General features: G+C 38.8%; 1 protein-coding gene across 6 annotated transcripts in view; it reads left to right on the top strand.

The window, feature by feature from the left end:
• Positions 1–25,056, top strand: part of LOC117409364 (la-related protein 1B-like) — a 42,639-nt gene that overhangs the window by 15,326 nt on the left and 2,257 nt on the right. For 2 of the 6 annotated variants that reach the window (XM_034015295.3, XM_059004741.1), the window contains exons 2-19: positions 1,260–1,321; positions 2,148–2,207; positions 2,567–2,753; positions 4,892–5,029; positions 6,721–6,858; positions 7,867–8,035; positions 9,598–9,742; positions 10,369–10,546; positions 12,482–12,651; positions 15,855–15,926; positions 18,767–19,138; positions 19,832–19,955; positions 20,969–21,180; positions 22,034–22,140; positions 22,512–22,672; positions 23,007–23,151; positions 23,545–23,654; positions 23,982–24,109. In XM_034015295.3, the coding sequence (XP_033871186.2) occupies positions 1,260–1,321; positions 2,148–2,207; positions 2,567–2,753; positions 4,892–5,029; positions 6,721–6,858; positions 7,867–8,035; positions 9,598–9,742; positions 10,369–10,546; positions 12,482–12,651; positions 15,855–15,926; positions 18,767–19,138; positions 19,832–19,955; positions 20,969–21,180; positions 22,034–22,140; positions 22,512–22,672; positions 23,007–23,151; positions 23,545–23,654; positions 23,982–24,109 (2,678 nt within the window). The remainder of the gene's footprint in view (positions 1–1,259; positions 1,322–2,147; positions 2,208–2,566; positions 2,754–4,891; positions 5,030–6,720; positions 6,859–7,866; positions 8,036–9,597; positions 9,743–10,368; positions 10,547–12,481; positions 12,652–15,854; positions 15,927–18,766; positions 19,139–19,831; positions 19,956–20,968; positions 21,181–22,033; positions 22,141–22,511; positions 22,673–23,006; positions 23,152–23,544; positions 23,655–23,981; positions 24,110–25,056) is intronic. The other 4 variants (XM_059004711.1, XM_059004719.1, XM_059004727.1 and 1 more) reach the window with 4 other exon arrangements.

The following is a 25,056-nucleotide window of genomic DNA, read 5'->3' on the forward strand; positions in this document are numbered from 1 at the left end:
GGATCAATAAGCTACTAACAACCAAACGAGCAAGATGGGCCGAATGGCCTCCTCTCGTTTGTAAACTTTCTTATGTTCCTATGTTCCTTTAGGGTTAAATCTACAGTAGTTCTACAAGATTTAGTTTCCATTGCTGCACATGGGGTTACTTCAAGTTTTGAGAGAACCTCAGTTAAAAGAAACTAAAAGAATAATTCATTGGCATGAGTGATCAAAATCAATTCAGGTGCATCATGTTATAAAAATAAACATGTATTGTGCAAATTGTGCATTTGCAGAGCCCATGAAGATTAGAATGTTTGACCAGGACACAAAAGGAATGAACTTGGGTGAAAGTAGGCAACTAAAGCGATCCTGAAGATACAAACTGGATTTAATAGATCATCCGTTTTAGGTTGTACTGATAAACAGTTTGTAGTGTTATACAGTACTTTTTAATATGTCCGTATTGAGCAGTTGGTGCGGGAACACTTAAGTATTGTCTGCAGCGCCCCAGAATGTTGTCATAATACATTGCAAATATTAGGAAAACACCAAATGTCTTTTAAGCAACCAACCAGGCAGAGTACTAGATTACTGTACAGTCACCCCAGTTTCCAGCATTCTCTGTTTCAAAATTTGCCCAGTCCACCTGACCCAAAATAGCAAGATACTAGCCTACAGTACATCAGCAAGACCTGCTCACAGAGACTGGACTGGAGCAGTTGTATTTCAGTCTATTCAGTCCCAGGTGTTAGTTCAGCAACAGGCAGCCCTGAGTTTGGGAAGCCTGCTGAATTTGTCATGAGTTTAGATGCATGTAGCTGTGGCTAGTACTGTTAGCACCAGAATAGTGGTTGACGCAGTGAGGTTCTTCACTGCACTGGAAAGCATTAGGAGGCTTGATACCAAGTCCTGTTTTTACAGTTGAGAGTTTCAGTATTTGAAAGACCAGATTGTTTGTGGTTTAGACCACTCAGAGCCTGACTGACTGGCAAACTGTTTTATGAGAACACACCCCTCATTGAAACTGTAAGGAAATTATTTTTTACCTTAGCCAAAATATACCAGAATACTGTCCAACACCTTGGACTCTCCTACTTCATCTTCCATTGTTAAAAATGTAGTACAATGTAATAAACCACAAACTTTGTAATTTAGTGTTTGTGTCAATTTTGTTGTTTTCTTTGTAATTGCATAACTGTTTTTTCTTATTGACATACCATTGTATAAAAAGTACTCTATTTAAAGTTTTTTTTTGTTTTTTTTTTCTTCCCCAGAACAACAGAGTTCAACCAAAGTCATACGGGCAGGGAAGCCTAAAACAAGGAAACCTAGCAAGGTAGGTTGCCAAAGAACTATCCTTAAAATACAATACACTACAAGTAGTGCATTAGTGTGTGTCTTGGAGGCTGTGCCATGCAGAACTCCAGTAGTTGCATTTGTAGTTTCATGGATGTCAACACGCTGCAGCATTATTCACTGGTAATCGGAGATCTAAAAACTATTTAAGAATCAGGGGTGATCTGTCTGTGCTGGATATCCAATATCAGGTTACTGTGTGAACAGATGCCGAACAGGGCTCCGCATCAAGGATTCCATATTAGCTGCTGATACTGGTAATTCAGTCTCGAGTGAAACGCTGGAAGTGGCAGTGTCTCCCAGATAGACCCCTATTTGGATCTGTATCCAGGTTGTGAGGAAGAGTCAACAGCGCAACTCTGAGAACTGTTGCATACTTCACTCACAGAGTTGGACAAAAAAAAAAAAAAAAGACAAGTTTAGACAGTTTTGACGAAGATAAACAACCTGGAGTCAGAAAAGCAAGTCATTGTGAATCAATAGGGATATTGATATGTGGATTTCACTTTGATACTACTAGTCATGAATCTGAAAAGTAAGTTTTCATTTCCCCTAAAACATTCTGTGCTTGTTAAATATTGACATTTAGAGGAAGTTTAATGTTTTTGTGTTTTTTGTATTTTTTTCCAGCTCCAAAGTGACTTGTATCCAATTTTAACCTTGTTCACTTTGTATGTTTTATCACTTACTTAATATAAAACATGCTATTTAAAAAAAAAAAAATCCATAAACTACTGCACTTACAGTACCTGCCTTTGGACTGAAACCTGGTAACTTGAAATAAATTCTTCTTTCATTCCACGCAGGCAAGTGACTTCAGTGATATCACAAACTGGCCCACACCTGGTGAAATAGCAAACAAAGAGGTGAGTTTGTACCACATTCTAAATCAATTCCAAGTCTGAGTTTGGTAAGCTTGTGTCAGCTTTAGGTGGCTTTTTAAGATAAAAATGTATTTAGCTTGTGAAGGCCGTAGTCGTCAAGTAGGGGAGTCTAGGAACAGCCATTCCGGTTTCATTCTATTTTGGAAGCGTTTTCGACTGAGGCGTGTTTAGATCCACCTTAACGCAGACAAACTGCACAGTACTCTGCCTTTTATAACGCTGTGTGTTTTATACCAGCAAGCCAGGTATAGTAACCGTTTAACCTTATGGCTGAATTGGAGAGGGTTTCCTATCAGTTTCTGTATTCTCGTGTAAATTGTAATTTCACTTCTCCCATTTAGCAGCACCAGAACATCATCAATACCCAGTCCAAGAAGACTTCTCCCAACAAGAACGAGAAGAAGAAGGAGAACCTGGAGAAGAAGGACAACAACAGTGAGAGCAAAGAGAACCACAAGGCCAGGAAGGAGTACAAAGAGGACCCGGCCAGCGATGAGGACTCTCAGTCGGCCTCCATGAAGAGGAAAGGTAGGCTCAACTAACCAGCAGCACAGTCAGCCACTCTGTCAATCCCAAGCACTTGTACCATTGCGGTTCATTTTAATTATCAGTGGTTTTAAAAAATGTAGTTTTGAGTGTCCAATATCTATGATACACAGATACAGTAATTCCTAAAAGTATTCAGCCACCCTTTCCAGTTTCTGGTACCCGAATGTGGGGCGTCTTTCACCCATTATGCCCTACATAGACCACTTCCTTACTAAAAATCAAGAAAGACATCCCACAAGTGCAGTGGCACCTCAAACTTGATCAATTGTATTACCAATGATTCATTCTTCATTTGACCCCCCAAAAAATAGGTTTCTGTAAAGGTGATTAACAAGGTGTGTGTATAACAAAATAACTTTAAGTCGCTCTTCGTGTTTTTAGTCACCTGCCCAGACTATACAATATATTGTAAATACCACAAACTTTCTTCATCTGTTTATATATTGTTTTGTCAGATGAGTTTGCAATGCGATTTTATATTTAACATCCATACAGCCCTTAGGTTGGTTTTCCCTACAGATATTACAAGAGAAGTGCCCTCATAGCCTCTCAAAAGCAAGTCTGTGCCCACTGTGGGGAGCCTGGGAAGGTCTCATGAGTGTAATTCTTCAGGGTGAGGGTTAGTGCCTGCCACTGATCAAACCAATCTACGAATCAGTATTTCCACCATCCCCACTGACTCTCAGTTGTGTAAACCTCTGTAGCTTTATTAAATCTTTATAGGGGGAAAGAATATGATTTTTTTTAAGTCTTGTATAATAATAATAATAATAATAATAATAATAATAATATCCTTGCAACACAGAAAGAAAAACAATTTTTTGTGTTAAGTGATGAGCAACTTGGTTATTTACATCTAGAGTAGTGTAGGAGATTATTTTTTTTCTAAATGGATGTTAACACACACATACACACACCAGCATTTGTCATTGCTTTTATAATAACAAACCAGGTTTCTGGTCACTGCATTTCAAAACAGAAACACTGCCAAAAAAACCAGCCAAGACTGAAAACAGAATTGATGTTTCCCTTCGTTATGTCAACTTTTAACTTTAATAAACCCTTCTACCTCTACATGTGTTCCATTCAACCCCCCCCCCCCCCCCCCCACCATTAAGTTCTACCCTTCTGATAAGAAAAGAAATGGACCAATAGTGGAAAAAGAAAACCAGGATAAAACTGACATGACAAATACAGGAAATTACTGATTTTTGTAGGTTTTATTTTTTATATTTAATATATGCATCTTGTCAATTCTGTAATAAATGTAAATGCTGTATATGTAGTATTGGGGTAAATGCTTTGTGAGTTAGACCCATTAAGATAAAACCTTCTGGCTTGTTCCCTTTGTTCTGTCTACTGCAACACACTGCTTGTCTTTCAGCACCATAAGATGGGTTGACCTTCAGCTTTTTTATTTTTTATTATTATTATTATTATTATTATTATTATTATTATTATTATTATTATTATTATTATTATTATTATTATTATTATTATTATTTTTGCTGAAGTGTAACCAACAGGCTTGTTCATTATTGTTCCAATATTTACTTGTGGGCTTTGTCTGTCTGTGTCTCTGTGTGTGTGTGTGTGTGTGTGTGTGTGCGCGCGCGTGTGTGTGTGTATAGGTATTACTATCAATGTGCAGACAAAATTTGAGAAACTGTCCCCACAAAAATAGTAACTCCTGAAAAAAAACAATGTTGTGGGGACGTCCCCACTTTGTAAAACACCTTTTTAAGAACTAAATATGCCTTCAAAAAAAAAAAAAAGCAAAATATTTAGTTTGTTGTCAACTTTCACCCTGTGTGGAGTTTTGTCTGACTGGAGTTAGAAATAGTAAATAAAATTATAGTGAGAGTCAGTGAGAAGTCCCCACAAATATAAGAATGCAAGTGTGTGTGTGTGTGTGTGTGTGTATTGTAAGAACTTTAAACCTTCAGTAGCAAGTGTCATCTTTTCATCACAAGCAACAAAAACCTTCCACGTTTCCTTCTGACATTGTTTTTCAGAATAGGAGTTTTTTTTTTTTTTTTAGTTTAGCGTTATCTTACTAGAGATTACTATACTGAGGCCTAAGAAAAAATAATCTTCTCAATCTGCGCTGTCGTCAGGTAACAAACATAAATGGGTACCACTACACCTAGAAGACTCAAGTCAGGATGACCAGGAGAGACCCAGGTCCCGAAACAGCTCTCGCTCCGAATCCAACAGGTCGCTGCACAATAACAGAAGAAATGATTATTCAAGGAGTAAGTTTACTGTTCATTTACATGCAAAAAAAGCATTTTTCATACTAGTGCTACACATTCTCTTTGATGCACCCCAGTCCAGAGGTAGGTCCATGAAACTGTCGTCCGATTACCTATGGAGGAAAAGGGGATTTATTGATGCACACCATGAACGTGGATTGTCGTGGAAATTTAGGCTGTTGTTGTCCATACTGTTTTCTTTTTCTGGTGTTTGCTGTTTTTTTTTGTTTGTTTGTTTTGTTATGGACATCAATAACCTGAACCATGAGTTATGAGGATTTGTTTTATATTGTTTTCTATTAATTGGAGCATAATGCGTGTGTTCAGTGCCTGTGGTTTCAGACTTCAAAAACATGCTGTACGCACAGTGTCTGATAAAGGGTAAAAGTAATTTCTTCTATATAAAGGTTTGTATCATTGTATGGTTTTAAGAGTGTGTAAACTTTCTTTTTTGTGTATTTTATGTTTGTGTTAATGAATCCGCTGGTGCTTCTGAATGAAGGAATCTCGGTTGTGGGTCAGAAACTCTGACTCCTTGACACTTCATACCTGGTATCATGTGTCAAAATGATCATTTTTAATCTCCATTAAACCTTATGGTCTTTTCCATTTGTAGCCCGATGACCCTAATGAAGAGTAATTCTACTGTTACAAAAAAGTGGTGAACAATGAATAATTTGCTAAAGAGGTTTATGTATTAGTGTTATGCACCTGATTGACGTAAGACATGTTCATCACGATAAAGTCATAGAGCAAACTGTGTTTGGTGACATGTATTGTGACTGTATGGTTCCATTACACCTCTAACTGAAATGGCTTGTTGCTCTTGCTTCATCCCTTCTATTCACACTGGGCAAAAGTTAATTCTTTCTTAGGTTTGGATCTTTTGAAAAAGAATGAGGCACTTAAGCTTGCCCCGTTTCAAGGTGTAGTTATGTGTACAGTGATTGAATGGGTTCCACACTGTTGCCACAGCCCACAGTGTTACCAGCATTATGTATCATCTCAGTTATTTGCACAGGCAGGCAAGACTATCTGTTAAAGTGATGTGCAGAGAAACGTTCAAGTTGATGAGAGCAGGGCTGTAACAGCAGCAGATCAATCAATTTGCAGAATATATCCAATATGACTGAAATTTAAACCCAGTTGTCAGGATGAATGAAAGGTCATTCTCATGCACATTTGTGAAAGTGCTACATTGAAAAAGTAATACAGCAGCCACATGGAGAGTAAAATGTTTTAATGACGCAAGGCTAATGCAGATCAGTCATAGAGCGTATATAATCCACTAGTGCTGCACCTTAAAATATAAGGCATCTCATCAATCAAGCCCGTGTTAAATCATGTTTTCCCACTGTGGTTTCCTGGATCTCGTCTATGTTATTCAATTAAAAACCTGCTTGGGTAAGTGATGTAATACATCTGATCAGTTCAGGGCAGATTTAGTAAAATCCTGATTTCTTAGTGCTGGAAACTGCTCATGTTGGTAAGATGCTTCTCTACAGGTGCTAAAAAAAACCCCACAAAACAGAAGAGTTTTTTTGTTTTGTTTGTTTTGGTTTTGTTGTTTTCTCTTCCACCCCTTGGCTACTGAAGTACCTGTGTTGTATAGGGAGATACCCGTCTCAATGGGATCATGGTAACTGCATATTTGTTTCACCAATTGGTTTTCTTGGCTGCTGTCCCCTCAGGCTGGCGCCGGGACCGCAGAGATGACCTGGACGAGGTGTCTAGTGTGCGAAGTGAAGGAGCCAATGTGAGGGGAGGCTACCGGGGTAGAGGCAGGGGCCGCGGCAGAGGGAGAGGGCGTGGCAGAGACAACCCACACAGTGAGTACTAATCGACAGCATGGGTGCCGTATGCTAATAGAGATCATTGATACTGTCATTCATATAGATCCTAAGTGGTACAGTGGAAGTCCTGATCTCACTTAAACTTTCATTCTCAGCGGCTCCCAAGTGGCGCATCCTGTAAAAGCGATCCACGTTGAGTGCAGGATGTGCCCTATAGCCTGGAGATCTCAGGTTCGAATCCAGGCTATGTCATTGCCGACCGTGACCGGGAGTTCCTAGGGGGTAGTGCACAATTGGCCGAGCGCCGCCCGGGTAGGGAGGGCTTAGGTCGGCAGGGCAATCCACAGTTCACCACGCACCAGCGACCCCTGTGGCTGATAGGGCACCTGCAGGTCTGGAGTGGAGCCGCCAGATCTGTGTTGTCCTCCGGCACTATGGGTCTGGTGGCTTCGCTGTGGATCCGCAGTGCGAAAAATGACGGATTGGCAGGATCATATTTCGGAGGACACGTGTTTCAGCCTCCGAGTCGCTGAGGGGTTGCAGCGGTGAACCGGGATAAAAATAATAATTGGGCATTCCAAATTGTGAAGAAAACCGGGGTAAAAAACCATTGGCGACGACTAAATGTAAAAAAAAAAAAAAAAACTCATTCTCAAAGTATAAATGACAAATGTTATGACCTTTTTTAAACCTAGTCATGTCTCAATCAAACCTGGAATACTATACGTTATTAGACTGCATGTGCTATGGAACCATAAACATTGCTACATATAGTTTCCAAACTCATTCTTATAATTTGCTATGCACTTCTTTTTTTTTTTTTTTCTTTTACTTCCCAGACATTCAAGTGTGGTGTATTGTACCTTTTTATTTCACAATGGCTTTAGCTCTAGCCTGCTAAACTAAGAAAGTGAACAGTAGTCTAGTGCTTATTTAAGCTGGCAATATGAAAAACCATTAACATGCTACCCTGGATTTTGCTGCCAGTAGTGAATTGCTTCCATGTATGAATGGCTCTGACCCCCTGTGCTGGTCCCTCTGCAGTGCATTATGACCACTCATACGGATACCTGGATCCCTACGCAAAAGGCCCTGACACACGGTACCAGACAGAGTACAGCACCAGTATGATGTATTACTACGACGATGGCACAGGAGTGCAGATGTACACAGTGGAGGAAACCCTACTGAAAGAATATATAAAAAAGCAAATGTAAGTAAACATGCACACCTCAACACTGGTGCTTCCTACATGGACCACACTAAAATGTATTTAAAAGGGCTTACTGGATATATACTTTTTGGTGTGTTTTCAAGAAGATTTCAGTTTAAGAGGTCTTTAGAAGCGTTTTTAAAGTTTATTATTTATCACCAATTTTGAGGCTTTCGAGAGATTGGGATGAGAACATTTTCTCTTATTTATTGCTTGAATTATTTACTGTTAGTAAAAAAAATAAAAAATAAAAATAAATGGCTTGAGTGATGTATCCTGTAGTGTTTACAACAAATGCACAACTTACAGGGGCTTTTCCCCTCGGGTTTGTTGTAATATAACAAACCCGAGGGGAATAGAGGAGCCTGTGTGGTCCACTGGTTAAAGAAAAGGGTTTGTAACCAGGAGGTCCCCGGTTCAAATCCCACCTCAGCCACTGACTCATTGTGTGACCCTGAGCAAGTCACTTAACCTCCTTGTGCTCCATCTTTCGGGTGAGACGTTGTTGTAAGTGACTCTGCAGCTGATGCATAGTTCACACACCCTAGTCTCTGTAAGTCGCCTTGGGTAAAGGCGTCTGCTAAATAAACAAATAATATTTTTATTCGCATACCCTGGGTCATAAATCAACTGGAGAATAAAGCTAAACACATTTTACAATGTGTTTATGCAAGCACAGCATTTTTGTCTGTGGGTCCAAATTAAAGCTCCCTCTACAATGCATACGCTGGTATTCCTTTCCCACAGTAGGCGTTTCAAAACAATTATGTTTCAGAAGATCAGAAAAAAATAGCGATGGTAACTAATGCACTTGTTGTAAACGCTACAGGGTGTTTAGTATAGTACTTTATATGTAAAGTGTTTTTTGTTTTAGTTTTCATAATAGATTCATCATCCGGGTATTGACTTTTTTTTCTGAAATTTAATAGAATATTTTCAGAGCTGGGTTGTTTTTTTAGCAATCATGTTGCTATTTTTAACAGTAATTTGGCTGTAGACTAGCACACCCACACACACCTAGTAGCTTATTTTATCAGTGTGTTGAGCAACCTACTCATGTTTTTCACATTAACTAACAGATATATTATGTACAGAAATATACTGTTAAAAGCTCAAGTGTTTTCATAAATACAGAATACAGTATATAAACATATATACAATATTAGTAAAAACAAATTGTGTGTGTTGAGGGGCCATACAATATAACAGACCACATAAAACATTCATGAATCACCTGAAATTGGAATACATACACTATATGCAGTACAAGATCAGTTCAAGTCGAGATGGTAAAACAGCTGTAGTTATTTTTATTATCCAGCAGGAGGGGCTCCATGTTAAGAAATAGACCATTGTGTTTTATCACTGGACACACATCACACTAGTGGGATTCCAGTTTTCACAGAATAATATGCAGTACAGTATTTTGTAATCCAGTAGCACTAAAAAGAAAATTGTTTATAAAATGTGTGCTTTTCTTTTTAGTATTACTGTGTACCATATATTTGAGTGTTTTAAAGGTATGTATATATTTTTGTGTCCCCTCTCCCCTCCACTTACAGCGAGTACTACTTCAGCCTACAAAACCTTGAAAGGGACTTTTTCTTGAGGAGAAAAATGGATGACGATGGATTCCTGCCGATTTCCTTGATAGCCAGCTTCCACAGGGTGCAGGCACTTACGACAGACATCGATCTCATCTTCAAGGTGATTCTGGTTTTGTTTCTGTGCTTGGCTTGCTTTTTATGTTGTCATTCATGTAGTAGTATAGAACAAAGCACACATGAAGATCTGTGAGTGCTAAGCCAGTATGGAAAATAAACAGCAGAAAAACAAAATATGAAATAGAAATGCAAACACAAGTTTTCAATATATTTAAATAAATATATAAGCTGTATCAATTTATTTTCTCTGCTGCTAGCAACCTATTGGCTAACATGTTTAGGTCTGATGCAGAATGAGAGCGCATGTTGCAACTGAATTGTAATAATTCAGTAATAATTCTCTTATAAGGCTGTTCACGGATTGTTGGTGTCTGTTCACTTTGGAGGAATGAATGCAGTGCAGGTGGGATTATCAAGCCCTGGTTTAGTCAGTGCTTCAATATGTACAATTAAATCAAAGGTCTTTAGTTCTATAATAGTGCAATAAACACAGAGTGTGTTCAAATTAGCCAACATCTTTTAGGGTTGCAATAACGCACAATACATAGCATTTTTTTGTCAAATATGTAGGAGGCATTTAAAAGGGGATAACAGTTAAAAAAATAAATAAATAAATAAATAAATAAATAAAAGCCCCAGTCTTGACTGAAATGCTTTTGCTGTGCTCAGGCTCTGAAAGACAGCACTGAGGTGGAGATTATAGACCACAAGATCCGGAGGAAAGTGAATCCTGAGCTCTGGCCTATACCAGGCCCTGCTCCCCGTGACGCCCCTCGAACTGACTTCTCCCAGCTAATCAACTGCCCAGAGTTTATACCACGACAGGCCTTCACCACGCAAACCACAGGTATGTGTGCAGCAGTCATGTAAGAACATCGGGAAAGGACACTGGCTGTTTTGGGGCTGTTCTGGGATGTTTCTGTATTGTTATGTGTTATGTTATTGTATTAGTTTTGTATCTGGGAGCAATATATCTTGACATGTCATAAATGTTAAAAAATTGTATGTTGTCCCTGTCAAATAAATGCATAAATAAAATAAAAATAAGATGTTAAGGATATGTGCGTGCCCTTTTACAATTGAGACTCAGCTCCTCTTAAAGCTCATCCAAGACACCTAGCATTCCAGGATGGCCCTCTTTGGGAGATATTTAAGCTATCTAAGCTATTTTTTTTTATTGTACAAGTTGTTTATTTATGTTTTAAACAGTAACACAGTAATCCACAAAAAGGGAGACAAAACCGAACCAGGTAACTACAGACCAATAAGCCTGACTTCTATTATATGTAAACTTATGGAAACTATAATAAGATCCAAAATGGAAAATTACCTATATGGTAACAATATCCTGGGAGACAGCCAGCATGGTTTTAGGAAAGGGAGATCATGTCTAACTAACCTACTTGACTTTTTTGAGGATGCAACATTGAAAATGGATAACTGCAAAGCATACGACATGGTTTATTTAGATTTCCAGAAAGCTTTTGACAAAGTCCCGCATAAAAGATTAATTCTGAAACTGAACGCAGTAGGGATTCAAGGAAATGCATGCACGTGGATTAGGGAGTGGTTAACAGGTAGAAAACAGAAAGTACTGATTAGAGGAGAAACCTCGAAATGGAGTGAGGTAACCAGTGGTGTACCACAGGGATCGGTATTAGGTCCTCTGCTATTCCTAATCTACATTAATGATTTAGACTCTGATATAGTAAGCAAACTCGTTAAATTTGCAGACGACACAAAAATAGGAGGAGTGGCAGACACTGTTGAAGCAGCAAAGGTCATTCAAAATGATCTAGACAGCATTCAAAATTGGGCAGACACATGGCAAATGAAATTTAATAGAGAAAAGTGTAAAGTATTGCATGCGGGCAATAAAAATGTGCATTATAAAGATCATATGGGAGATAGTGAAATTGAAGAAGGGAACTATGAAAAAGACCTAGGAGTTTATGTTGACTCAGAAATGTCTTCATCTAGACAATGTGGGGAAGCTATAAAAAAGGCTAACAAGATGCTTGGATATATTGTGAGAAGTGTTGAATTTAAATCAAGGGAAGTAATGTTAAAACTCTACAATGCATTAGTAAGACCTCACCTAGAATACTGTGTTCAGTTCTGGTCACCTCGTTACAAAAAGGATATTGCTGCTCTAGAAAGAGTGCAAAGAGAGCGACCAGAATTATCCCGGGTTTAAAAGGCATGTCGTATGCAGACAGGCTAAAAGAATTGAATCTATTCAGTCTTGAACAAAGAAGACTACGCGGCGATCTGATTCAAACATTCAAAATCCTAAAAGGTATAGACAATGTCAACCCGGGGGACTTCTTTGACTTGAAAAAAGAAAAAAGGACCTGGGGTCATAAATGGAGATTAGATAAAGGGGCATTCAGAACAGAAAATAGGAGGCACTTTTTTACACAGAGAATTGTGAGGGTCTGGAACCAACTCCCCAGTAATGTTGTTGAAGCTGACACCCTGGGATCCTTCAAGAAGCTGCTTGATGAGATTCTGGGATCAATAAGCTACTAACAACCAAACGAGCAAGATGGGCTGAATGGCCTCCTCTCGTTTGTAAACTTTCTTATGTTCTTATGTTCTTAACAATCAGAAGGGTGGATGGTCACTGAGTAGCATAGCACGCCTCAGGAGTGTTATTGCGCATATGAGGTGGCCTAGAAAGTAAAATGAGGTTGTGGGATTTAGAATAAGTATCCAGTTGCCGAAAACAGCACAAAAGCAGATCTATAGTGATGGATGCATACGCTTCTCTGTGTTGTAGAGTCTGCACCCAGCTCTCCAAGAGCGAGCATAATCAGTCCAAAGAAGAACCAGGAACCCAGCAACCTGCAGACCATGTCTAAAGGGCTGTCCACAAGTCTGCCTGACCTGGAGTCTGAGCCCTGGGTAGAAGTGAAGAAAAGGCACCGCCCTTCTCCAGCCAAACCAAAGGTGAGCTTTTTTTTAAATTTTGCTGTTCATACATCTACATACAGTGTAATGTATCAGTCCTCTACCCAAACATACACGTTTAGTATTTTGTGGAGCCTCCTTTAGTGTGCACGATACTGAAAAGCCTTTGTTTGTCCCTCCACAAGGTCGCAGAATTTGTATGCATTGTTCACACGATGTGCCTGTTTTACTTGACAATAGGTCTTCTAGTCAGGCAGCAACAGATGTATTCATCCCTCTCTGCGGTATCACATTCCACACGGCTGTTGGCCGATGTCTAGTTCCCTCAGTTAGGTCTCCCTTATTGCTCTTCCCACTAATATGGCACGCAACCATCACATCATATTCAAATACAGATAGCTCTAGGATGGTCCTGACACTTTCCAGGAAGCTGCACATCTAAATATCCACCCATTCATAAATTGTCTGTACATTCAAAAGCCCTGTTCACACTTGTATCGGTATACTGACTTAACTGTATCGATACCGTGTCGGTTTACCTGTCCACACTTAACTGTATCGATACCGTGTCGGTTTACCTGTCCACACTTAACTGTATCGATACCGTGTCGGTTTACCTGTCCACACTTAACTGTATCGATACCGTGTCGGTTTACCTGTCCACACTGAAGCTGTTCCGAGTCGTATTGAAACAGTCCTGGTACAAAACCTGCTCTTTTTTGAGTTTCGTTCCAATACAGTTGTATCGGTACGACACGAATAAGAACTCCAGTCTGGACAGATGTTTCGGTACGGTTCCGCAATGATACCAGTGTAAAAATGCTTGTGTGAACAGGGCAAAATTGTGTGGGCTTTGCTCTACCTTACAAAAAAGGAAATGTGAACACAGTAACAATGAATATAATAGCCAGACTCCAGTAACCACACATATGAAATTATTATCTTAAGTTATCTTAATGACTCGAATAAGGCATCTAATAACTTCTTAATGACAGGAACTGGGTATCCAGACACTTTTGATGGCAGCACAGAAATTTATAAAAGTAATAGAATACGGTTATTAAGAATAGACCTTAGCATTTCTTACTTCAATAGGCCTTTTTCCATCCAACTTTTAAGCTCGGTAAAACTTATGCGAATAAGAACATATATGCGACAAACGCTATGGAAAACGGTTTAAGTTGACTTTTAAGAAGTTTTTACTCGCATGACAAGATCGCTCGCTAGAGGTGGTTTTATTTTTTACTCGCAGCGACATTTTATTCAACACTAGCATGGAAAACCGTAACGAGTGTATTTCTGGCACTAGCGCCGCCTTCACCATTCCAGTGACGTCACATTGTTTAATGCACATGCTCTGATGATAAAAAACAGTGACGTGGAGCAAACAAGAAACACAATTATTTTTACAATTACTGAACGAATATGATGATGTCTCTGCACTTGATTTGTTTACGTTTTATGTTCAAAGTTTCTACCCATTCATTTCTAGGAAAAAATAAAGTCTATTAAAAAAAAAAAAGCTATTTTGTTTAAGAAAATACTGGCAAAAAAAACAGTTAACATAACATAAGAGCAAGAAACGGTTTTGCACATATATATATGTGTGCGTAAAATAAATTTACCTTTTTTTTATTTTGTTAGACTACTGATAAATAACGTGGTAGAAAGTTAATTTCCTAGTGTGTGAGTTGTTTGAATGTGTATTATGTTATTAAACTGTAATTTTGAAATCGTTCATTTGTTTTTATTTTATAGTGTCACTGACAAAGATGTGCTGATTTGCCTGATAATCGCACAAGCAAATCTTATTGAGTGCGTCACCTTTTGCTGAAGATATTCATTTAAAATAAATTACTCCGTAAACACCCCCCCCACAACCCGACTGCAATTTGTAAATGGGAGAATTGTCGGTTATTTTTTTTTAATCATTTCGGATGTTGGCAATAATAACACAAACTGAGAAATCATGTCAGAATTTGTTAATCTTTTTATTCTTTATTCAGTAATTATTTTCTCCCATGTTAAAAGTGGGTTTTTGATGGCTGATTTGGAACCACTAGTCTCCTCAAGTCTCCACTGGTGCGCCATGCAGTGGCTTGAAACCTAGTCTCCTGAAACCAAGTTCCAAGCAGCAAAGTGGCTCTGTGTTCCCTCAGCTTTAAAATTAAGTTAAACAAACTGAATGTTTAATTGTCTTTTTTTCTTAATAAAAGCGTCCATTATATTAAAAAGTATGTGTGTGTATACTGTGTGTGTGTATATATATATATATATATAATATATATATATATATATATATATATATATATATATATATATATATATACACACAGTATACACACACATACTTTTTAAATGGCTTTATAATCATACAATGGTTTTCTTTTTCTTTTTTCTTTGTGCTTATGCTGTTTAGTAGTATGCATCCTAGTACATTGTGCTGCACAAAATTGGAAGACTTCTAACAAAAGAGCAGAAATAGAATAAGCAACGTTTAAACTAGTGGGAAAATATGTGAAAATAATGCTGCAGGTTTTATATCTTTACCTTTGTAAGTACCTTTTACGCATGCAACACTATTTACATCATTTTTGAAACTCACTGCAGGTTCAGTTTTCCCATACGGGATGTACATTTTATTGTAGAATATACTCGCTAGACTAGCGAACGAGTTAAAAAAATGTCTGGAAAATCATCTAGCGAGTATATTTCTTGCAAATAACCTGAAAACGTACCGACACATGCAAATTAGGCTGTGACATCACGAAACGTCACAGGGAATTTGCTAGAATTTGAAGTGGATGGAAAACCATTTTTTCGCCCTTATGTCGCTACTATTTTTGTAACAATTTAACGGAGTAACTTATAAACTCGCTCGATGAATGGATGGAAATCTTACTATTCTCAGCTTGCAGAACCAGAGGAAGTGCTTTAAGACTTGGTTAGTGTATCTGAAATGCTTAAAGTGTTAATGTACATAATGTTAATATGTGCATTGTTTTCTGTGCTGTAGAAACCATAACCTTAGTTGGGATGTGATCTGTAATTTGTTAAGAATGAATGTTTTCTAGTTTAAATTTATTTGCATGGTTCATAAACCCCTCTGTGTTCAGTGTTTTCTGCCTGATTCTAAAAGGGGATATTTTGTGAAAGCATGCTGTTATTTTTTTCATATGTCAACTTTTGCACATTTTTACTTTTCTCTCAAGTTTTCTCTGTCGTTTTTGTTTCATTTGCAGGATATTGATAATGATATGCTCAGTAGTGGCCTCACCTGCCCTAAGGCCAACTTGGAATCCCTTTTTACTGCAGTTGAGTATTCAGGTGTCCACTCATGGACACTGAGTTCTCTCGTGAAGACCAGAGAGGTCTTCCTCATTGCACGCATCCAGGACTTGACTATTGTTACAGCGATTAATAAAACAAATGACTGAAATTTTGCTTCTACATTTAGTGATTGCATTGCATAGCACTTTGAGCCATTTCCTGGTTTTACTGTTCAGCCTACCTAAACTTTTCCTCTCTGATTTGCCTAATTCAGCTCAGGTGTGCCTAATTAAGCGCAAATTAAAACCACTTGCAAGGAGCTGTACAGTTGGAGTCCCTGTGTTCCCAACCAGGTCTGCTTTGAGTGCATGAACTGTTAAATAAAATAGGCACATCGCAAGGCAATTTTGTCAAACCATGTGATGTGTCATGTGATTGCATAAGGTTTAGAGTTGTTGGCTTATATTTCAGCAGCTGGGGAACCTAGGACTACTTAGTCACGGGTCTTCAAAGATTTGCAACTGATTGGTCCATATGTGGTGAAGAGCGACCTGTGGAAAAGACAGTGGCTGCAGAGGAATGTGACCTCTGAAAGGTGTTGGTTAATACGCACAGTAATATTATAATAATAATAATAATCCAAGATCAGTTGATCGAAAGTTGCGTGAAGCGGTGCAGACTGATAAGAGATCAGATAAATACAGTGGAGCCAAGCCATGTAAAACCTTAAAAGTAAGAAGTAAAATTTTAAAAGCAACTCAAAACCTGACAGGCAACCAGTGCAGGGACTAGAACAGGAGTGATATGATCCCTTGCATGTGACCTTGTCAGGACACGAGCTGCTGAGTTCTGAACATGTTGTAATTTGGACAGTGTGCTTTTGGAGACAATACGTAATCCTCAAAAAAACTAATGCATGAACCAGCTTTTCAACTACAGAAGCAGAAAGCATAGGTCGCACCCTAGCGATGTTTCTAATGTGGAAAAATTATGCCTTAACAGTATTCTGCACATGAGGCTCAAAAGTTAATCCAGGATCAAAAGTAACTCCCACATTTCTCATTTTGGATCTAAACTCAAGCATAGTGCCATCAACTGACAAGTTTACAGCATTGGTTTTACGTAACTGGTGGGCAGTGCCTAGCAACATAACCTCTGTCTTGTCACAGTTAAGATGCAGAAAGTTTTGTGACATCCAATTCTTAATATAAGAAATGCAATCAGCAAGCACAGAGGCAGCAACATCAACATCAGATTTAGTATGCACATACATTTGGGTGTCATCTGCATAAACATGATAATTCAGGCCATGTAATCTTAGTGTGTGACCAAGGGGAAACATGTAAATACTAAATAGTAGAGGGCCCAAAATTGAGCCTTGTGGGACATCAGATGTTACCAGCCCAACCTCAGAACTAAAACCGTCAAGGGAGACGAAGTGTTGACGCCCAGTAAGATAAGACTGAAACCTTTTTAGTGCAATGCCAGAAATGCCAAACACTCTAACCTATCAAGTAGGATAGCATGATTTACAGTGTCGAATGCAGCACTATGGTCCAGCAAAATTAAAATTGATAACGCACCTGAGTCAGCTTCCATGAGAAGATCGTTTGTACCTTTAACAAGGGCAGTTTCAGTACTGTGTAGTTGTCAAAAACCAGGTTCATAGAGTATATTTGCAGTTTGATGGCAATGTAATTGCAAAGTGACAGCTCGCCACAAACACCAGGTGCAGGGAGTTTGCAAGCTGTATTAACCACATGGTTTGAGGGAGGTTACACATTGAAGGGGGGTCCACTTTATTCAGGGATGCAGAATGTGACCTAGAACCATAAAACCAAGTATATATTGGACCTTTTTAATGACGTGTGTCATAGTAGAGTATCGACACACAGGTGGTAAGGATTTTGTACAGTATTCCATAGTAAGCAATTACTGCCTCCTAGTTTGTTGCATGATTACATATGATTGGTATTTATGTCTGATAAAATACAGACCTAGCTCAACAGTTTCCTAGATGAAGCTGTTGTTTTTCTCAAAGAATTTTCTGTTATATCAAATATTATTAACCAATAGTTTGAGACAAATCAAATCAAAAGTAGCACTGCATTAAAGGTAAGATTCACTGAATTCAAGTATTTAACTTGGTAATTTTACTGAGTGACCCCAGTGTAGATTCTGAAGAATATGTTCAGTTCTATGTTCTGTTTGCCTTTCCTCAATTGGACAGCATACTGTACTGCTTCACAGTATGCAAGAATTGGTGTGTACCAATTGTATATAGCTTTTTTTTTTTTTTTTTTTTTTTTTTTTTTTTAAATCGGGTTACCTCATTTACATTTCTCCCCAAACCCTTTGATAGGCATTGCTGCCAGTGCTGCACTGTAAACTAGCTGATTTGTCAATGTTTTGCATTAGAGTGGACTGTCACCAGGAGCACATTTCCTTTCCTTTGTAATTGGATGGAGCTGTCATATTAGGGCTTTAGAAAGAGGGCAGGCTTTTTTGATATTGCTACTGCACAGACATGCTGCAGAGTAAATTAACCTCAGGTTTTCTCCCTGTATGAACTGTTGATGATGTGATCCTTAGTTTCTTGCCTAAATAATACATAAACCAGGCTTTCCCAGTACGATTCTTTTTCAAGTGTCCATCTTTAAGTAACATTGTCAGTCAACATTAGCTTTCTTGCTGAGCTTGCTGCATTTCAGTTTGTCTAAAATGAGGACATTTCTCAATCCATTCTTCCTCATCGGGCTGTGATCTAAAGTAGGACAAGTGGCAACAGAATCCAGGGCTCTGTATGGATAGTGAGAAGGACGGAGAGATGGTGGGCACGTGCAAAGAAAGGCTTCTGAAGTAACATGTTTCTTTTTCATTCCAGGAAAGTGCAGAGCCCCAGCCAGGTCCAAGCCCCAAGCTGAAGCAGACGCCCCCACAGGAGGCAGAGCAGGAGGAGCTGGACTTCATGTTTGACGAGGAGATGGAGCAGATCACTGGCCGCAAAAACAACTTCACTGACTGGTCCGACGACGACTCGGACAACGAAATCGATGACCACGACGTCAACAAGATCCTGATTGTCACGCAGACCCCGCCCCACCTGCGCAAACACCCCGGGGGAGACCGCACTGGCAACCACGTCTCGCGGGCCAAAATCACCAGCGACCTGGCCAAGGCCATCAACGACGGCTTATATTACTACGAGCAGGACCTGTGGATGGACGAAAGCGACACTGAATATACCACCATAAAAGTAAGCCTAATATTCCTTCTTGGTAGGCTTGTTGAGAGAATAGACAAAAAAAAGTTAGTATATGTGTGGCTAATTTAACCCCATCGTGTTTTACATAAATATGCCTAATTTACAGACAGTTTATTTTTGTAAGACAATTAAATAATTGCTATGATTCCCCTCACCACAAGGTGGCAGTTTACAAGCAATGCAAATTATCTAAAAGGGACCGACTTACCTGACGTTCAAGGTTACAAGTACTTTACAAATCTGAAACCAGCTTATCTGAGCTGAATGTGTGTGAATGTACAATATTGTGTCAATATTGAAAAGATGTGATAATTTAATGCATTACATTACATTACTAACTGTTTTTAAATTAAGTTATATGAGCTGTATTTTAATTTTTTTTTACTTTTTGTAGTAATTCTGACAAAAATCCTAGTCATACAAGCACTAAAACAACTATACAATAACATGCATCCCCTGAATAATAATTGGGCTGAAAATCCAGTGTCTGTGTCAGTAAACTTGAACATACTTCCAGAACTCAGTTGGGCCTTGTAGTCTTTAAATACTTGTTAAAACGCATAACTCGGAGCTAAGGGAACAATAAAATTCTACTTTAACCGGTCAATATTACAGGCTTTCATTCAGTCTGGGCCATTGCTAATGTTTAGTTTTCACTGTGACTTTTTTCTCTGTTTGTTACAGCAGGAGGTGGAGAACTTCAAGAAGCTGAATCTGATCAGCAAAGAGCAGTTTGACAATCTGGCTCCTGAACCTGCAGTCGATCCTGCCCAGGAAGTGCCGCCTGGCCCTCCCAAACCACAGCAAGGTAGAGAGCCCTCGTCCAGATCAGTAGCTTTGTCTGCATGTTTCCCTGCTGCATGATATTTTCGGTCAGCAGTTTTAAGGAAAACTCCCCACAAACTTTAGTAGAGCATGGCTTCATGCTGTTCTCAAACTTAACTCTTTTACAGAAGATAGGGCCCTTTTTACTCAGCTGCTGCATCTGTACCCAGATATGATATGAACAGCCATTAAACTTGTCTGCCCTGCAACTAAGTTATTTTATGCCCTGTATCATCTTAATTAATTATCTGTTGAGGCATAAATGTCGTCTAAAATATTTTTATCTTTACATTACATAGCTGCTTTTGCTAGAAACTGGAAATGTGTTGAATGATTATTTTTCTGTTAAGGGCTATAGTACTTGTGTAAGTGCCAGATGTTTGTCAGAAAGGGACAAATATTGTACAAATATATACACATGTTAATTAATCCACATGTCTAGCAAGCTAAAATGGGTGTCCTTAGTATTACAAAGTAAATCTGACAGTGGAATGGAGTTTAGCCAGCAGCCTTGGTTCATCCCCTCAGTTACATAACTTTTGGGTTGTTTTTTGTTGGTGCATAAATGGGGTGTAATTTTAGAACCGTACTGTCTTATTATCCCCCACACACAGATCATTGTTTTTACTGAAGGAGTTTTATAAAAGCAGCCCTATCACCACACCACTTACAGTACCAGTTATAAATAACAAGTAAATATGCTGGTGGTATAAACAGCATATGAACAATTCTGAGTTGGATTTATTGTGATTGCAAGACCTATTTATTCAGAATATTAAAGTGTTAAGGATTGGAGACCAGCTGTTTGACATGTACATGTTTGTTTGACCACTCAGATGAATCCATATGTATTGACATTTCCTATGTTTACAGTTCCCTTTAGTGGACTTATACAGGATAATGTACCTGTGTCCACATCCATACTGAAATTGTATACTGAAAGAGTGTATCACCTGCTCTTCTTAACCATATATTACCTTACTTGTCAACCCTTAGGTTTCACAGAAGAGCTGGCTAACAAGCTGTTTGGAGCTCCAGAGCAACCAGTGTCCAGCATCGCCCGGTCACTGCCAACAACTGTACCAGAGTCTCCCATAGTGTACCCACCCAGAACCCCCAAAACACCCCGCACGCCCCGGATGCAGGACCCCACCAAAACGCCAAGGTTCTACCCCGTTGTGAAAGAAGGGGGCAACATCGATGGAAAGGTACAGATTACTCCCATGGACTTCACACAGTTGTATTATATATCTATAATTGCATATTAAAAGTAACTTGATTCCAATCAAAACACGCTCAAAACAGAAAAAGACAGACTGCCAAAATAAACTGACCACTTTTATACAGTTGTAAACCAGTGCAGATTATACGATAGAAAGTATGTTTGTTAAATCAGAGTCTCTTAATTGGCTTTAGTACCTTCCTTATTTTCTTTTCTCATTTTTAATTTCAAAATACACTTTGAGACACTGTAGACCAGACCCCTCTTCCATGCAGGATGGCATAGTTGACAATAAAATGAAAATGGAAACTTTTCTGTTCAACACGGGGGACAATGGTTTGAAATGTCTTAGAAAACAAAAGTTAAACTGCACAAATTGAACTAAATGGCTGGAAATGTAATTATAAAACAGGTTTGATACATAAAGCTTGGTTACAGATTTTAGTGACTTTAGCATGACATCACAATATATACTGTACAGTTGGACAGATGTCCCATCTTGTTTAATTACATTGATAAATAGCTAGGAGAGATTTTGAAGTTGTGGTCGGTCAGTAGGGTAATTCACCTTTATGTGTGTGTGTATGTTGTACTTTACATGTTCCTGAAAGTAGTATGAACATTGTACGTTCTGTGTTACAGGATGCAAAACGCTGATCAAGCCTCAGTAGAAGATAGTAACAATGTATACATTAAAAAACAAGAACAACAGAAGAAACTATATACCAGATGTTCTGTTTTGTGCTATTACGTTTTGGTGAACTGAACAATTCCTGATATAATCTGATAAGTGCAATGACTCCGGCATCTGTGGTTAATGACTATATTGTTTGTTTCAGACCCCCAGAAAGAGGAAGACTCGGCACAGCTCAAACCCACCACTGGAGTGCCACGTGGGCTGGGTCATGGACTCCAAAGAACACAGGCCACGCACATCATCAGTCAGGTAACTCTTCATGGAGGGGTTCATGTTTAAAAGGCCAGCCCACTGTATATTGATCTGACCACAACTTGCACCTACAGCAGTGTCCTACTCCATCACTGATAAAAAAAAACATGTACTAACAGGAATTTTGGGGAACTACAAGACTCCAAGTTTTAACACACCTTTTTATTTTAAATGGTACTCTCGTGCACTGCAGTGTAAAGGTGTTGTGGACCGACCATTATAGCAAATACTGGCTCTTTTTTTCTGATCTTCGACTGAAGTCCGATACGTCTTGAATAGGGCTGAACGAGAGCTTCTTAGTTCAATCGGACATTCTGAGAGACGCTGCTCAAATGTTTTCCGTGTTGTATTGCGTTTTGTTTTCTTAGCAGTTCCAATGCCTCACCGTCAGAAGGCACTCTGCTGGTTGACAGCCATGGCTGCACGCCCCACTCTCTGCCCAAGTTCCAACATCCTTCCCATGAGCTTCTGAGAGAGAATGGCTTCACACAACAAGTCTACCACAAATACCGCAGAAGGTGCCTAAATGGTATGTATGGGCTGCTTATTATTTTTAGCACTGTCTGGTGATGTTGAGGTTTAAACTTGCGTTGAATACCACACAGTCATCTAAGGTGTCCACACACAAAAGGAGGAAAATAGGCAGGATAAAATGATTGAAACATGAGTGGAACATGAGGGGGTAAAAAAAACCCAGAACCAATAAGCCCCTCTACACCGCCATTGTTATTATTAAATGATTTACTTACAGAACACACAATGTTAATTATATTAAGAATTCAAGTGGTTGGGGTTTATCACAACTGTCTGTCTAGCATTCGCTCCAAGTATTTTATAGTTGTACTTTTATTTATTTTCCTCAGAGAGAAAACGGTTGGGAATCGGACAGTCTCAAGAAATGAATACCTTGTTTAGGTTTTGGTCATTTTTCCTCCGAGATCATTTTAACAGGAAAATGTATGAGGAGTTTAAACAGTCAGCTTTGGAAGATGCAAAGGAAAACTACAGGTACGAAGAATAACCAGACCTTCGCAAACATGACACCATTTTCAGATTGTAATAATAAATTGAAGTTGCATGGACAAGGGTCATTATTGGTTACAAGTTTTTTGTCTACAATTATCCAAATCCAGTTGGAGTAATCTCTCAGGTTAGAGTTCTGATGGAGGCACAAGGTTTTCTATCCAAGCGCTGCAGGCCACTTTGTGTTTGAACCTGAAAAGCCAATTGACATTATTGAGCCCAAAGGCACCCAGTTTTTAATCTGAATAAGGAAGATTTTATTTTAAAAAACAAAATAAAAAAGGAGGCATCTGAGTAGAGACTCTGTTGCTTTTAACACATGATTACATCTCTGTTGCATTTGTTTCATGTTTCCGGGGGTCTGTTTCTCTGCCCTAGGTATGGCCTGGAGTGTCTCTTCCGCTTCTACAGCTATGGTTTGGAAAAGAGATTCAGGCCTGATATCTTTCAGGATTTCCAGGAAGAAACGCTTAGAGACTATGAAACTGGTCAGTAGTCTTTCTTTTATAAAGTGATTTGTTTTGTTTCTTTAACAAACATTCATTCAAGAAGTAGATTGAAATAAAGTTCAACATATTTGCTTTATCGCACCACTGGTTTGATCAATGCAAATGGGATAGTACAAATTTTAGTGCGAGCAGCATCTTGCAGGCCCAATCGCTGATAATAGTTAATCATAAGCCATTCAGATGGGGAAGTGGGTTGCAGTTAGAAGGTGACATTTCAATTGGGCATTTCCAATTGTGTAGAAAAATAATGATTTTAAAAGAATGACAGAAACTAAGATGTGTGTTGTGTAAAATGTTCTTTATTAGGACAACTGTATGGACTAGAGAAATTCTGGGCGTTCCTAAAATACTCTCAAGCCAAAAACCAGCCCATCAACCCCAGGCTTCAGGAGCACCTGAGCAAGTTCAAGAGACTCGAGGACTTCAGAGTGGATGTGAGTTTCTGTGATAAAACAGCAGAATTTAGTTTTCTCTGTTATTGTAGTACAGTGCACTATGTTTATAAGAATCACTGATATAAGAATCAACTGCATATAGTGATCAAAACCACTGGGACCAAATCATTCCTATACTAACCAATGTAAAATACTCTGCTTGTAAGAATCAAGCAGTCCGTTTATAAGAATAATTTCGAGGCAAACTGACTACATGTAATACGGTACTTGATCAAGTGCAATGATGTGTACAGCCAATGGAGCTGTTTTTGAATTTTAATTTGATCACATCTCGCATGATTAGGCATGTACCCAGTGTGGACAGTGCAGTGATGCAGGAAACACTGCATCGTTTGTAATCAAACGTGACTGCGCCACTGCATTGTGCAGGTATGTTTTTTGCATTCTCTTTTAGTGAAAATGTGTTTCAATAAAGTGAATACACATTCATTGAATACATACGGAGTATAGCAGTGTTATTGTGTGATATGCATGTAGAGGGAGTGGGATTGCGACGCTGCGCGGTTAAGGGGGTGGGGATTGCGGAGCTTTGACTCTCCGCTTAGTGAAAAATTGAAATTTGCATCGCAACTGAAAATAAGTAAGCCACTGATGCTTAAATGCAGTGGTATTCCTGATAGTAAAAAACTGTAATGTCATTTTAATTCAAAGGCCATACACGTAACACTGCAGGGCAGTTAAACTAGGCACCCTCACGAGACGATCACTTCTCAAGTATACTGTAGTAAAATAGGATTCTGCAGCCTTGAGTAAACATAATCGTGATCGTATAACAAGCTGCTTACCCACGAGGACTTGTTTTGATGCTTACCCACGAGGACTTGTTTTGACGTGATTGAGTACCATTGACATTTGTATACTGTATTTAAACTGCTGATGCGCGGAGGCGCTTTTGCTAATTGTAATGTGACATGGCCGAGGGCAGT

The sequence above is a fragment of the Acipenser ruthenus genome, chromosome 2 (assembly GCF_902713425.1).
Source record: "Acipenser ruthenus chromosome 2, fAciRut3.2 maternal haplotype, whole genome shotgun sequence".
NCBI classification, from domain to species: domain Eukaryota; kingdom Metazoa; phylum Chordata; class Actinopteri; order Acipenseriformes; family Acipenseridae; genus Acipenser; species Acipenser ruthenus.